The following is a 15,490-nucleotide window of genomic DNA, read 5'->3' as shown; positions in this document are numbered from 1 at the left end:
ACGCAGTGTCAGAATTATCGCATTCGGCCAATTGCAGCTCAACTCACCGATATTCGTTTGCGCTCGTCATTGAACGTAACACGTGAATCCGACACTGCTCGTTTAAGTGGTGTCGCTCACATTACATAAATTGTATTCTTGCGCGCGTTATTTCTGTGAGATAAGAAACTTTTATTAATGGAGCGTGTTCGTGGTGAAAGTGAACTATTTTTTGTAAATCTTATTTTATTCTGTTAAAATAACATATAATTATTTATTTATTATAGACACAAGGCTGAATTATGAAGAGTGTCACTGTTGAAAATACGAAAAGAATTATATTTTTTCAATTATCCTTGCACAAAACAAATGCACTGCGATCTAATGCAGTGTCAGGATTATCGCGTTCGGCCAATTGCAGCTAGTCTCGGCGATATTCGTTTGTGCTTGTCATTGCAAGTAACATGTGAATCAGACACTGCTTGTTTGAGCAGTGTCGCTTCGCTGCGGATAAATTGTATGCATGCGCGCATTATTTCTGTGAGATACGAAACTTTTATTATTGGTGTGTGTTTGTGGTGAGGGTGAAAAATTTTTCATAAAGCAATTTTTTAATATATAAATTTATATATTAATAAATTGGTTACTGATTAGGAAAAAATGAATTTTTTTTTTAGTGGATGTGGCGTTTGCACTCCAGGGCGCTTGACCGCACGAAGGGAGACTTGGTTTCGAATGTAGTCGGCGACAAGAGGAAATTTTTCTAAGCCTTTTTTCGACCGATTCCCCAATTAGTCGATCTCTGGCACGAGCAAGCGGGTTTTTTCTCCCAGAAACTCGGGTTTTTCTTCCCGTAAACTCAAGAAAATCGACCGTAGAACCCACACTATTTTCAGACATTAAAAATATTGTGTAAAGGTTAGGGGCCACAAGATGGCGGCACTTGTTGAGCCGCCTCTTCACTGCGTGCCGTTTAATTAGTGATAGCCTTGGACCAGCTATTTCTGATTGGCTGCCAGTGGAGACTGAACTGCCCACTCAGTCTCCAAAAGTTAGACAGGGCTAAACGGCCTTGCTTCTCCCTATACGGGATCAAAAAGGCATTAGCTGATTTTTATTTATTTATTTTTATTTTGTATATGCAACACCCTCACTTAAAATTTTCACCGGCCTCCACTGCTCTTCTGCATCTGTAACACTCACGCCATCTGGATTTAGAAGCGTTATTCTTTTATATTCATTCTTTCTTTTACTTGCAGCATATTGATAGAATTCTTGTGGGTTGTCTTTAGCACACAGAGCCAGCTTCTTTTCATACTCAGACTTTGCTTTCCATACAACAGTTGTGACTATTCTAGTCTGCTGCTTATAACGTTCATAACGGACGTCATCCTTACAAACGGTATTCCTTCCACATCGTTCTTTTCTTACGAATTTCTTGCTTAATAAGATTGCACATCCATTTGACTCCTACTCAATTTATTCTTCGAACTCTCGGGACATATTCTGATATCGCATCATTCAAGTATTGTTTAAATGCTTCCCATGCACGGTCGACGATCTTTCCATCCAGCAACCGATCCCATTCCACTGAACTCAATATACTCCTCAGGTGGTCATAATTTCCTGCTTTGTAGTTCAGCTTGTAACCTTTTCTGAATGGAACATTCACAAGCTTAGTCACTAAGCTTAGTATTATTTTTCACATAATATAGTTCATATATTCATAAGCTTAGTATTAAGCGATGTAAGATGGATATCAGACGCAGAAATTCACCTAATTGCCAAGATGCTCCTATAGTGGTTCAAAATGATGCAAATGGTGATTTGCTGACACCGATATACAGTTCGCTGTCCTTTATTACTCCAAGATAATTCGTACCAATTTTTTATTTAATGTGGGGATAATGAATTGGTGTTAAGGGAAAAAAATGCACAGACATCTTTCGCGATCTTAAGAAAATGCGATGGTATACCAACATCGACTTATGTTTCTAACATTCTTCAATGATAGAAGTCCTTTCATATGTTTACTGAGAGATAACTGGACGTTATTCACCATGTATAAGTTACACGTAGACACAGTTTAACAATGAAGGTATGTGAAGAAAGGAATGTTTCCTTAAATGCATTCGCGAGATACCGAGGAAAAACACCGATAATATAAGGATTAATGGAAGCCTGCGTGCGTGCGATTAATATATATATATATTTTAATAAAAATATTTAATGACTAAAACCGAGAATAATAGTAAGGCTTTATTGAAATAAAAACACAACTAGTTTCGGTCTTTGACAACCTTCTTCAGGTGTCTTCTAAGAATAGGAAACAGTAATAAAAACACTGAAGTTTAAAACTGTGAAGCACAGGAAAATTGCACTACATAATTAACATGAAAAAACGTTGTATTTACACTTAAGTTGTTCTTATAAACGTGGCATTGTTTGTTGAGTGCGTGCTTGCAGACTCTCGCGAACGCCAGTACCGAGCAACAGCAGAGTGGCTATCAGGGATGTTGTTGCTCAAATTGTTATTTAAATGTTCACAATTAAGGATGATTTCTCTGGACTCGACAATTTTTCTTTCAAACTCATCATGGCAACGAAAGATATTTTCTATCCCAGCAGACTGAATAACCCTGGTATTCATCATCAGAATTGTTCGAGAAAAGAACATGACTAGACAAGGCACAGGCATCTGTTCTTTTGTAAGAGATGTCTCTCTTGTGTTCCTCCATACGTAATTCAATATATTTATTTGTTTGACCAAAATAAGGGATATTACAATCACACCATATCTTATATACGACAGAATACTTCAGATTATGATGACGAGGCTTTGGATGGCTTACTAGCGAGTGGAGTTTTGGAAATGTAGTGAATAAGGTACTGATGTTATACTTTTCAAGAATTTTAGCTAATTTTTTGGAAACTGAACTGATGTATGGGATGGAGATGTTACCCTTAAAGTTAGTTATTTCTTCAGTGCGGTGGTTAAAGATACCAAGTTATTTTAAACCTGGTTTTACTCCAAAGTCAAGTTTGCGCCTGCAACTGTTGCAAGTCTAACTGACCCTGCACGTAGTGCAAGACCAAGGCAACTCATGGTAAAAGTAGAATAAGTTCTAATCACTCATCTTAATATTTACCCTTAATGCAAAGCACATTTCCTGGATGAGATGTATGATGCTTTGTATTAAAGGCAAGGGGCCACTACCCAGACCGGTTTCGACCTTTATTTTATATATATATATATATATTCATTTTTCTAAATTAACTGACTTAAACCAGAGAATTATAACACAATGACATTTATTTGAAAAAACGCAACACGTTTCGTCAAGAATGACTTCTTCAGGCGATAAGAACATAGAAAGATAATAAAAGACACTTAAATTAACATTGACACACTCTAAAGCTATACAATTATAAAGCCATAATATTCGACTGTAAATTACAGTTATTATGAGCTTGAACTACAGTCCGAGTTAAAGTTCTATTGTTGTACACCTGTGCGTGTGTGGAGTCACGCGATCTCCAGTATCTAATAGTAGAGTTGAAAGAGTCAGCCAAATTATAGCTAAGATTATTATTCCAATGAAAAGGGTCTAAGGTGATTTCCTTTGACTCGACAATGCGGCGCTCTATCTCATCATGGCAGATGTGTAGGTTTGAAGTCAATGTCCAATTTATTTCATGTTGGTGGCCTTCGTTGTTCGTGTTTATTGAAAGCAGGATATGGCCGACAGAGCAGTTGCTCTGGTTCTCTTATAAGCAATGTCTCTCTGATGCTCTTCGAGCTGTAGTAAGATAGATTTCTCTGTCTGCCCATAGTAAGGCTTTCCGCATTCACAAGTGACCTTGTATACAACTGGGAATTGTAGAAGGTTGTGAGGTTGTTTATAGTTGTTGAAGCGTGATATTATTTTTGGCAGAGTCGAGAAGCACGTTTTTATGTTAAACTTCTTTAGAATTCTGCTCAGCTTTTTGGATAGTGTGCTGATATATGGCAAGACGATATGACCTTTGGAGTCGTCCTGTGTCTCTACGTTGTTACGTTGACGGCGGGATAATTGGTTGTTAATACTTTTTAGAGAGTAGCCATTGTTTTTAAAGGTCCATTTAAGATGTTGTAGTTCCTTTTTCAGTTCTTCTTCATCTGACAGTACAGATCTTGCACGATTCGTTAGAGTTGATATAATACCCAACTTTTGCGCTGGATGGTGATGGGAGGACGCATGCAAATATCTGTCTGTATGTGTTGGCTTTCTAAAAATAGAGACTTTAATTGATTTAGGCGTCTTGGTGAGTTTAACATCTAGGAAGCAGATGGAACTATTTTCTTCAATCTCCATAGTCAATTTTATATCTTGATGGCAGTTGTTTAAGTGGTCGAGAAACTTGTGAAGATTCTCAGTACCATGCTCCCATATGAGGAATATATCGTCCACATATCTAAGCCAAATTTTTGGTTTTAAAGTAAAAGAGGAGATCGTCTTTTCTTCAAAGTCCTCGAAAAAAATGTTGGCTAACACAGGAGAGAGAGGGCTTCCCATAGTTAATCCTTTGACCTGTTTGTATAGTTTACCTTCGAATTCAAAATAGCCAGGGTTTACACAGTGAGATAACAGAGAGAACATTTTATTTGAAATCTTGTTTTTTAAAACCAAAAAGCTGAGCAGAATTCTAAAGAAGTTTAACATAAAAACGTGCTTCTCGACTCTGCCAAAAATAATATCACGCTTCAACAACTATAAACAACCTCACAACCTTCTACAATTCCCAGTTGTATACAAGGTCACTTGTGAATGCGGAAAGCCTTACTATGGGCAGACAGAGAAATCTATCTTACTACATCTCGAAGAGCATCAGAGAGACATTGCTTATAAGAGAACCAGAGCAACTGCTCTGTCGGCCCATGTCCTGCTTTCAATAAACACGAACAACGAAGGCCACCAACATGAAATAAATTGGTCATTGACTTCAAACCTACACATCTGCCATGATGAAATAGAGCGCCGCATTGTCGAGTCAAAGGAAATCACCTTAGTCCCTTTTCATTGGAATAATAATCTTAGCTATAATTTGGCTGACTCTTTCAACTCTACTATTAGATACTGGAGATCGCGTGACTCCACACACGCACAGGTATACAACAATAGAACTTTAACTCGGACTGTAGTTCAAGCTCATAATAACTGTAATTTACAGTCGAATATTATGGCTTTATAATTGTATAGCTTTAGAGTGTGTCAATGTTAATTTAAGTGTCTTTTATTATCTTTCTATGTTCTTATCGCCTGAAGAAGTCATTCTTGACGAAACATGTTGCGTTTTTTCAAATAAATGTCATTGTGTTATAATTCTCTGGTTTAAGTCAGTTAATTTAGAAAAATGAACATATCCCAACCCCGAGTTAATAGTACGTTTCATCATATATATATATATACATTCAGTCTGCTCGGATAGATCCGAAAACATCTTACGTTGCCATGATAAGTTTGAAAGAAAAATTGTGGAGTCCAGAGAAATCATCCTTAATTGTGAACATTTAAATAACAATTTGCGCTACAATATCCCTGTTAGCCACTCTGCTGTTGTTCGTTACTGTGTTCGCGAGAGTCTGCAAGCACGCACTCAACAAACAATGCCACTTTGTAAGAACAACTTAAGTGAAAATACAATGTTTTTTCATGTCAATTATGTAGTATAAAAAAAAAAAAAAAAAATCAGCTAACGCCTTTTTATTCCCGTATACGAGAGTAGGCGAGGCCATTTAGCCCTATCTAACTTTTGGAGACTGAGTGGGCAGTTCAATCTCCACTGGTACCCAATCAGAGACAGATGGCATGGCCCAAGGCTATCACTAATTAAGCGGTACGCAGTGAAGAGAGACGGCTCAAATGTGCCGCCATCTCGTGGTCCCTAACCCTAACACAATATATTTAATGTCTGAAATAATGTGGGTTCTACGGTCGATTTTCTTGAGTTTACAGGACGAAAAACCCGAGTTTCCGGGAGGAAAAACCTGCTTGCCCGTGCCAGAGATCGACTAACTCGGGAACCGGTCGAAAAAAGGCTTAGAAAAATTTCCTCTAGTCGTCGACTAGACTCGAAACCAAGACTTCCTTCGTGCGGCCAAGCGCGGTGGTATGCAAACGCCACATCCACTGAGCTACACAGGCTTCTAAAGTCCGCGCGGTTAGCCTAGTGGCTATGCGCTTCGCAACCATATGCCTGGGGAAGGAGTGTCCTAGGTTCGATTCCCGTCGGTGACGTGAGGAGCTGAAGGATCTTCCTCAGCCATAGCCAAGTTAGCCAGCCTTGGGCGTGGACAGCAGGGTTTTTTCCCCAGTTTATTCTGGGGTTTTTCATCCCGCAAAGCAGGCAAACTGGCCTTGAGAATTCAACACTACAGGCCATAGGATACACCGGGGCATAACGCTGACCACCTTATCCTGTAAACGGAGTTATGTAGTATATTATTACTTAATAATATATTTATTATTAAATAATATTTAATAATATATATATAGCGTGGCTCCCACTGAGGAGACCTCATTAAAGGTCGAAACCGCTCTGGGTAGTGGCCACTTGCCTTTAATACAAAGCATCATACATCTCCTCTAGAAGATGTGCTTTGCATTAAGGGTAAATATTAAGATTAGTGATCAGAGCTTATTCTACTTTTATCATGAGTTGCCTTGGTCTTGCACTACGTGCAGGGTCAGCTAGACTTGCAACACTTGCAGGTGCAAACTTGACTTGTTTGTCTGTTTGCTTACTTGGGAAATGGAGTAAAACCAGGTTTAAAATAGCTTGGTATCTTTAACATTTATTATACCCAAGGTAAAATTCTTTCTATATATATATACAGTATATGAATTTAAATGACTCTATGCCGAGAAAGAAAGGTTTAATGTTAAGATACGACTAGTTTCGTTGAAAATTCAACTTCTTTAGGTATCACAGGCAAAGAATTAAAAAAAAATAACAGAGACATGATAAAATACATTAACAAATCTAGTATGAAACACACAAGTACATTTAAAAACAGGAATGCGTGCTTGAGTTCGAAATGAAGTTTACTACGTGAGTGAGATTCTTCTTCTACTATTCTTCTTTCAAATTCATCATAGCGCACATGGATATTTGAAGTTTGTGGCCAGTTTACCAGGTGTTGGCGGCCTTCATCCAAGTTCGTAGAGAAGAGAACGTGGCTAGAGAGAGCGCTGACCCTGGTTCTGTTGTAGGAAATGTCTCTTTGGTGTTCTTCCATGCGTAAAAGGATGGATTTAGCTGTCTTGCTGTAGTATGGTTTGCCACAATCACACAAAATATTATAGACTTCTGGATACTGTGTAGGAAAATGTTTCAATTTAGGTCTACTTAGTATGGATCGAAGTTTAGGTAACGTAGTGAAGCAAGTTCTAATGTTGAATTTCTGAAGCATTTTGGCTAGTTTTGGGGTGAGAGAGAGCTGATGAATGGTAACGAAATAAAAGCTCTTGGTGGAGAAGAATCTTCAAAAGCAGTTGAGCTGTGGACAGAGAGAAATTTATTAATCTTTTTAAGAGAGAATCCATTGTTAACAAAAGACCTTTGAAGAAAATTGAGTTCATATTCAATTTCTGTTAGCGCTCTCTCTAGCCACGTTCTCTTCTCTATCAACTCGGATGAAGGCCGCCAACACCCAGTAAACTGGCCACAAACTTCTAATATCCATGTGTGCTATGATGAACTTGAAAGGAGAATAGTTGAATCTAGAGAAATATCACTTGATTCATCTCATATTAATAACAGCCTTAGCTACAATATTTCTGATGCACACATTGCCACTGTCCAATACTGGTGCACTCGTGTCAGCTCACGCACGTAGCCAACTTCATTTGGAACTCAAGCACGCATTCCTGTTTTTAAATGTACTTGTGTGTTTTATACTAGATCTGTTAATGTATTTTATCATGTCTCTGTTATTTTTTATTTAATTCTTTGCCTGTGATACCTGAAGAAGTTGAATTTTCAAAGAAACTAGTCGTATCTTAACATTAAACTTTTCTTTCTCGGTACAGAGTCATTTAAATTCATTTTTATATACATTTTCTACCGAGTAAAATTATGAACAATAATATATATATATATATATATGATTAAATATTATTTAATAATAAATATATTAAATATATTAATTATTAAATATACACCTTGGGTGTATTATACGTTAAAGATACCAAGAAATTTTATACTTGGTTTTGATCCTTTTCTCAAGTAAGCTAAACAAAGTTTTGCACCCAAGGTAAAAAAACTTTTTACGTCTTTCTCTCATCCAGAAAATTTTATTATGAAGGTCACGCACCTTTTGTCTACTTGTATATAAGATATATATGACTTCTGTATTACTTCAACCTTGGTATTACTCCCGGTTCTGGCTCCTACTCAATAAAGGTCGAAACTGGTCTGGGTAGTGGTCCTTCCTATTATGTATTGCATTATACACGCCTGAAAGGGGGTGTGCTTTGCATTATGGGACACATACTAAGGCAAGTGATATGAAGTCATTAGCCTCTATATATAAGTAGCTCAGACTTGAATATACTCTCACGCATTATTTTCCCAAGTATGAAATTTCTTGGTGTCATTAGCGTATAATACCCAAGGTAAATAACTTTCTATATATATATATATATACAGTATATATATATATATCAGCTAACGCCTTTTTAGTTCCCGTATAATGACACACACACACACACACACACACACACACACACACACACACACACACACACACACACACACACACACACACACACACACACACACACACACACACACACACACACACACACACACACACACACACACACACACACACACACACACACACACACACACACACACACACACACACACACACTTTCTATTTGGTATTGCAGCACGAAATGAATTAGTTTTTCGAGTCCTTTCTCAGTGAGAGAGGATTCCATATATACCATCATTATTGTTTAATTTTTTGATTTTTAATTATATTACACTGACGATGATGCACGATGCGTGAATCAAAATCTCTGTAATTAATCTATGAATTAAATATTTTTCAACTGTGTCTAGGTATAACTTATACAGAAGTCCTTTTAAGTATGCGTGCTTATTACTTTATTTTTTGAAACGTTTTGATATACGCTCCGTCGAACAGAAATAGCGTTGTTATAGAGTTCCCTATCAGCTTCACTGTTAAAAAAAAAAAAAAAAAGAACATCTCATTCCACTACGGTACTAGACGTTTCAGTAGAGTGTACCTTGGCTATGATAATTAAGTTGAAAATGTTTACAGGAAATTCACAAATTGAATCGTTATCTTTTTTTTTTTGGATATTATTTTAAGGCTTTAATTTATTCTTTATATTTTTTTGTTTGATTCGAGTGTGTGTTTCATGCCACTGTGAGGCGCACGTGGCAGACGTGTGGGATGTTCCGTCGTCTGGTTTAGTTTGTGTAATATTATTGAGTTTGTGTAGAGATGGAGTGTTTGGTTGGTTTCATTTTCACACAATATTTCTTCTGAAAATGATATTATTTTCACCATACTTTGAAAGTGGTTTGACTGAATGGCAGCCTTGGAGTGGAAGTTGGGAGGAGACAGATTAACTCTGTGTGCGTATCGAAGCGTGTCTTTCAGATTTATTAGTCCATGTTATGTCGAGAAACCGGTCTAGAATATGTTTCAGAGTGGCATCTTGTGCTATAAAGTAAGATGGATTTAAAATTAGATCCTCCTTTACAAGATGAAAGAAGTATAGATAATTTTCACTGTTACGATATTATAGGACAACAGTGTCAGTCGACTGGTCGAGGTATATTCGTAGTGTCTGATAACTTTTCGCTTGAAAGCCAAGAACTGTCTACCACTAATATGGCTTTAAATTTTCAAACGGAAGGGCTTCAGATGTCAGAATATCAGCCTAATAATCCCTTTCTTCCAGAATCGGATTATGTATTTTGTTCAAAAGACACAAATCCATTTTCTTCGGATTACGTAGAAGATGCAACGCCCGAAACAAATGACATAGATTGCGAAGATAGTGTACATACCCGTCGAAATTCATCTATTAAGAACACTGCCCAAAAGGATAACAGTGGAAAAACGCATGTAAAGTTATGTGGATATTTAAACAAATTTAGTGCACATGGGCTCATTAAGGGATTTAAAAGGAGGTGGTTCGTATTTTCAGAAAATAATTGTAAACTGTATTATTATCGTTCACCTGAGGATATGCTACCCTTGGGGGAAATCGATATCAATCAAGCTACCTTCTATTTCGATGCCGATAGGGAGAAGAAGGGATTATTCACAGTTAGGTAACTATTATACTTAATAAATAAGTCATGTCAATGAATAAAAAGTGAAATGCTCGATTTTCAGGCAAGAATGATTTAACTTTAGCAGCATGAAATTTATTAACAGTGACTTTCTTGCACAGGCAACGTTTTCTCTAATCGGCTTGGTATTCCACTGTTTATTTATTACTGACATTTCGGCAATTGAAGTTTTCTTTTCTGATTATCAGTAAAATAATTTTTATTTTTATTTTTATTTTACTTATTTATTTTTATGTAGTTTCCACATATGAAAGGTTATTAGTAAACTTATAGTGCATATATACCGTGCGTGAGCTAAGGAATTTTTTAAATACGTTTATAAATTTTATATATTTCTTTGCAATTTTTCGTTTTTACATAGTCTGGAAACCCTGATTTGTAGACCAAACAGGAACTCTTTAACAGCTTCAGGACTCCAATAAATGGAGCAGTGGTTTGAACTGGTGTGAACCAGGCGATGAAATTAAATACCCATCTAAAGACAATCACAAACAACCATGCCCGCAGTAGGATTTGAACCTGTGACCTGTTGGTTGGAGAGGGGAGGGGACTCGCTAGTGCCCCCCTCTCACTCTCCAAAGCCAACAATGCTGGCTTTGCAAATCACTTCATTCATTCACAAAAATAATCCAACAAACTGAGGATATAACATTATTTCTTAATATCTGATAATAATTATTAAGATATTTGATTTCTATACACTGCACTGTAATGTTACAGATGAGCATTGGGTTTATTAGGAAACCATAAGTTAAATGCTTATGAGTGATTCATGATGGTTAACAAATTACAAAACTTTTAGTTCTTAATATCTGTGAAATTAATACCTTGTAATAATATGTTGTGTTATCATTTAAATTTGAAGACAAGAGAAGTATTAACCAAGGCTAGTAATAATTTTGTGGTTACGTGTGTTCTTGCTGCAATTTTTAACTCGGTTGCCAGATGCCAAAAGATAAATGCTTAAATTTGTAATTGGTGAAAGGCATTTCACATTCAGTTTAGCAAGAATAATGTAGAAAGTTAAGTTGCAAAATGAGATTTATAATACATTGTGAAGATTCGTCAGACACTATTGCTTGTTGTCAGTGGGCTCACCCTGTTAACCTATAATTTTATATCAAGTTACTCTCTTTTGAACTAATGATAGATTATGATTCCTTTCGACATACTTGGTTAGATGATACTATTATACTTTCAGCATGTTATACTTCAAAACAAATCCAGTATAAGTATGCAGGATTCCTTAACTAAATTGAATAACTGCTGTAACAAATTTGGTATAAAAATTAGCATTTACAAAGATCAAAACTATGAAAACAGGTAGGATAATGAAAACTTCAAACTGCTTCTGGAATGGAGAACCTATAAGAACAAGTAAGACATTTCAACTATTTTGGCACAATATTTAGTGAAGTTGGCAAATTAAATATGGAAAAATAGACAAGAGCATAAGCAAAACTAGTAAGGTGGTGAATCAGTGGAATAAATTTATATGGAATAAGAGGGAAATTAACCAAAACACTTAACTGGCAATATCCAAGACTGTGTTCAAACCAGTATCAATTTATGGAGCCGGCAGCTTAATCAAATGATAGGTGCCACAGATATGAGAGTTCTAAGAAATATTAGGGGAGTGAACAGATGGCATCAATGGCAGAATCATCAGAATCACAATAAACAATGAAGATATTAGGTAGGAACTTGAATTAGTTAGCATTCAGGAATTTGTGAGCAGAACTAATCTCAGGGTATGGTCACTTAAATGTATGGTCACGAAAAGTTTACAATTACCATCAGATTTTTCTGATGGTAATTGTAAACTTTTCGTGTACTACTAACATAACATCCTGTACACTCCTTGAGGATGCATATTAGGAATTTGATGATATTGAAGATTGCGAGCAAAAGTACAGTGCTATTGGGTGCTTAAAGTATTGGCAATATGAAAAGAAAGACTCCATCTTGTGTAGTGAATGATCATCAAGGAAATTTGCAGCCGAACTGCAAAGAATGTTGTTTTGGCTGAAGCGGCTAATGCCGTGAGACTAGTGCATTATGTCTGTAAATTGCTGGTTGGTCTATCTTTATTGCAGGATTAAAAAAAAAAAGTCTGAAATGGCTTTTGTCAAACTTGGAAGGTTGGGGGGGGGGGTAGGTTTCACTAGTGATGTAAGTCAATGACTACATAGAGACCTAATAATCAACCCATATCCCTTCTTACATTTTCTATTCTTTACATTACTGAAATTTTGCCAACTCATACTGATACCATTTCTAGACTGTCAGTTTCCTGATTCAACAGTCTCTCTTTTTGCTCAGCATCAATTTCTCCAACCTTCTGCTGCTCTCTTTCTTGTTTTTTCTTTTTTTTTTTTTTTTTTAAAGTGCATCCCACTGCAGATGTTGAACACACCTGGACCTACTCTTAGAGATAACAATCATAAAAATTTTTTCAGTTGTCTACTTTATACCTGCAGTAAACAGATTGGTAGTCTCACACCAGACAATGAAAATCATCTACCACCTGAAGATGTGTAGTAGTTTATTTATTTTTAACATGAATCCCACCCCAAAAAACCAATTACACCTTTTAATACTGTGAGTGGACTAAGGATTTGAAAACTCTCCTTTTCCAGAGACTTGACATTGTTCATATTTCAAGCTACTTCAGGTGCCTAGTTACAGGATTATGGTCTCATGCCAGATAATGAAAATTATCTACCACCCAGAGATGTGTAGAAATTTATTTATTTTTAACATGAATCCAATCCAAAAACTCAATTACACATTTTAATACTCTGAGTGGACTAAGGATTTGAAAACTCCCTTTCTCCAGTGGCCCAACATTGTTCATATTTTGAGCTACCTCAGGTGTCTAGTAACAGGATGATGGTCTCATGCAAGATAAAGAAAATTTCTTCCTACAGATTTGAACATCCCTCTATACCAAGATGGAATTTCAACCCATAGCCTGTTGGAGAGAGAACTTGAGTATCCTGGCCAAACAGAACCGACTGCACTGTGGAAGTGCTGAAATGGTCATTTGGAATTCAGGAAAAGAAACTACTGCTGTGAGGTCATCGGATCGTCTTTGTTGTCAACTGCATGTGTTTTGTGGCCAGTTTGTTTACTTTAAGAACGAGAGAGAGAGAGAGAGAAAGGTGAACCATCCTCGGTAATGAGACGCACTAGTCCACCTTATGTTGAAAAGCCTTCGTAAAATATTTTTCTCATTATAAAAACGGATTCGAACCAGGACCTTTTTTTAACTAAAGGGCAAATGTTGAGAGTTGGTTAGTGTTTAAATTGAAGGTGATGAAAACTCATATAATAGAGTGCTGGACTGGATTGTGTATAAGGTGTTTGATAGGAATTTCAAAAGTTGTATAGGGAAGCTCCCAGAAAAGGAAGTAATATGACTTGTGCAAAGTTTCATTTCTGGTAATTGAAATTGTGACCCAGTTATAGTATTTACCGAGGTGTTGAGCTTTGTTTTAAAATTTACAATTAGGGAAAATTAAGTTACACATTATCAGGCATTCTACAGTAAAATTGTTACTCTTTAATTGTCCATAATTTTTCTAAAAAGTACATTTAAGATAAAAGCTTTATGCACAATCTAGCAGCAGCATTTGGAGCTATTTAATATAAGATACTGCTCACCTGGCAGTGATTTTGAAATTATTAGATCTCTTTTGGCAATTGAGCCCAAATGGCAGACTCTGCTACTTTTTCTCATTTGCTGAGAATGTGCCTAGTTCTGCATTTGGCTGGTTTGTTGTGAGCTCATAGAACCATTCCCATTAGTTTGACAGTATACTGTATTGAGACTGCTCATGGTCAGAATCATTTGTTCATGTTGTAAGTAGAAAATCACATGCAGATAAAGCCTCAGAAAAACTTGCAGAAGTTGTGGCTGTAAATTCTCTACCCCCCCACCTCCAGCCAATCTTTTCATCAACAAATTAAAAGAAAACTTTTTCTGTTCTACTTTGATAATCTAGTTGCCATATTACTCAATGGATCCTTTTCTGCTAAGGAAATTCCTCACACAGGTGGTTATAGATTTACCAAATAAAATAGAATAATCTATTTTGATCACATTAACCTTCACTGAAATCACTCGCATCCATGACCCCTTTCCTAGCCAGTAGTTTCCCAACCTCTATCAAATCAACAAACCTTTCTGCTCTCCAAAACCCCAGATCTTCAAATAATCAATAGCTGTCTTTTACATTCTGGTTACCTCAGAAAAAATTTCATGTATTCTTGGGAGATATGATATTCAGACATCTTTCAAGCCTTTTTAAAACTTAGCTACTCTTATCTGTTCTCCAAAGGAACCTCTCCATTGCTTAGATCATACTGGTATCTGTAGTATTCCTTGCTTCTGCAAATTGAAATATTTTGGTCAGTTGGAGGAGTCATTTGTAACTCACTCCTCCAATATAGATCAGATAGATCCAGAAATGGATAAAAGCAGCTGATATTACTGAAACAATCCTCAACTCACTCACATCTAAAGTATCATAAAAAAAAAAAAAATCACTTGCTTCTTTCTGCTGTATCTTAGAATAGCAGTTAACAATGCACCATGTACTTGAAATAAATTCCATTGGACCAGATTTTAATTGGTGAACTAAAAATGGACAGTCCATTCTTCTAATGAAACACTAATAAAATAAATAAAATGAAATGTAAGTTTTTATCTAATGATTTGTCAATCATGTAACAGTAGTGACACAGTGTGCTATACTTTAATCTGATATACTGTTTTCTTTAAAGTATTGCATGATGGAGGATGTTATCTGTTTTAAAAATAAAGTGGATGATATTAATGTTGATATATATCAGAATACATCAATAGTATATCCATTTCCTGCCAATGTTAATGGGTTCTGTGAAATATTGAATCATCTTAATCGAGAGGTATAGTTTCTTTAAAATATCTGGTAATCTGTTCAGGATTATTATTTTAATCCTGTTAACATTGTTTCATGTTAAGGATTTTTTTTAATTTTTTTATTATATAAGACTCATTTTTATTAGTATAAATAGTAATGCTTGGTCAGAAAATTTGAAACCCTTTTTAAGTATCATATAGGATTACCATAATGCCTGAATGAAA

At 36.1% G+C, this 15,490-nt stretch overlaps 1 protein-coding gene across 1 annotated transcript in view; it reads left to right on the top strand.

The window, feature by feature from the left end:
- Positions 1–9,733: 9,733 nt before the first annotated feature.
- The window catches only part of LOC150094412 (TBC1 domain family member 2B-like), a 406,352-nt gene continuing 400,595 nt past the window's right edge, over positions 9,734–15,490 (top strand). The window contains exon 1 of the mRNA XM_090412467.1: positions 9,734–10,338. Within this exon, the coding sequence (XP_090268593.1) occupies positions 9,734–10,338 (605 nt within the window). The remainder of the gene's footprint in view (positions 10,339–15,490) is intronic.

This window comes from Typopeltis vanoorti, chromosome 22 (genome assembly GCF_054136105.1).
Source record: "Typopeltis vanoorti isolate ZY-2024b chromosome 22, IOZ_Tvanoo_1.0, whole genome shotgun sequence".
Classification (NCBI taxonomy): Eukaryota; Metazoa; Arthropoda; class Arachnida; order Uropygi; family Thelyphonidae; genus Typopeltis; species Typopeltis vanoorti.
Note: the sequence above shows the minus strand (reverse complement) of the source record. Positions and strands in the feature narration are given on the sequence as shown.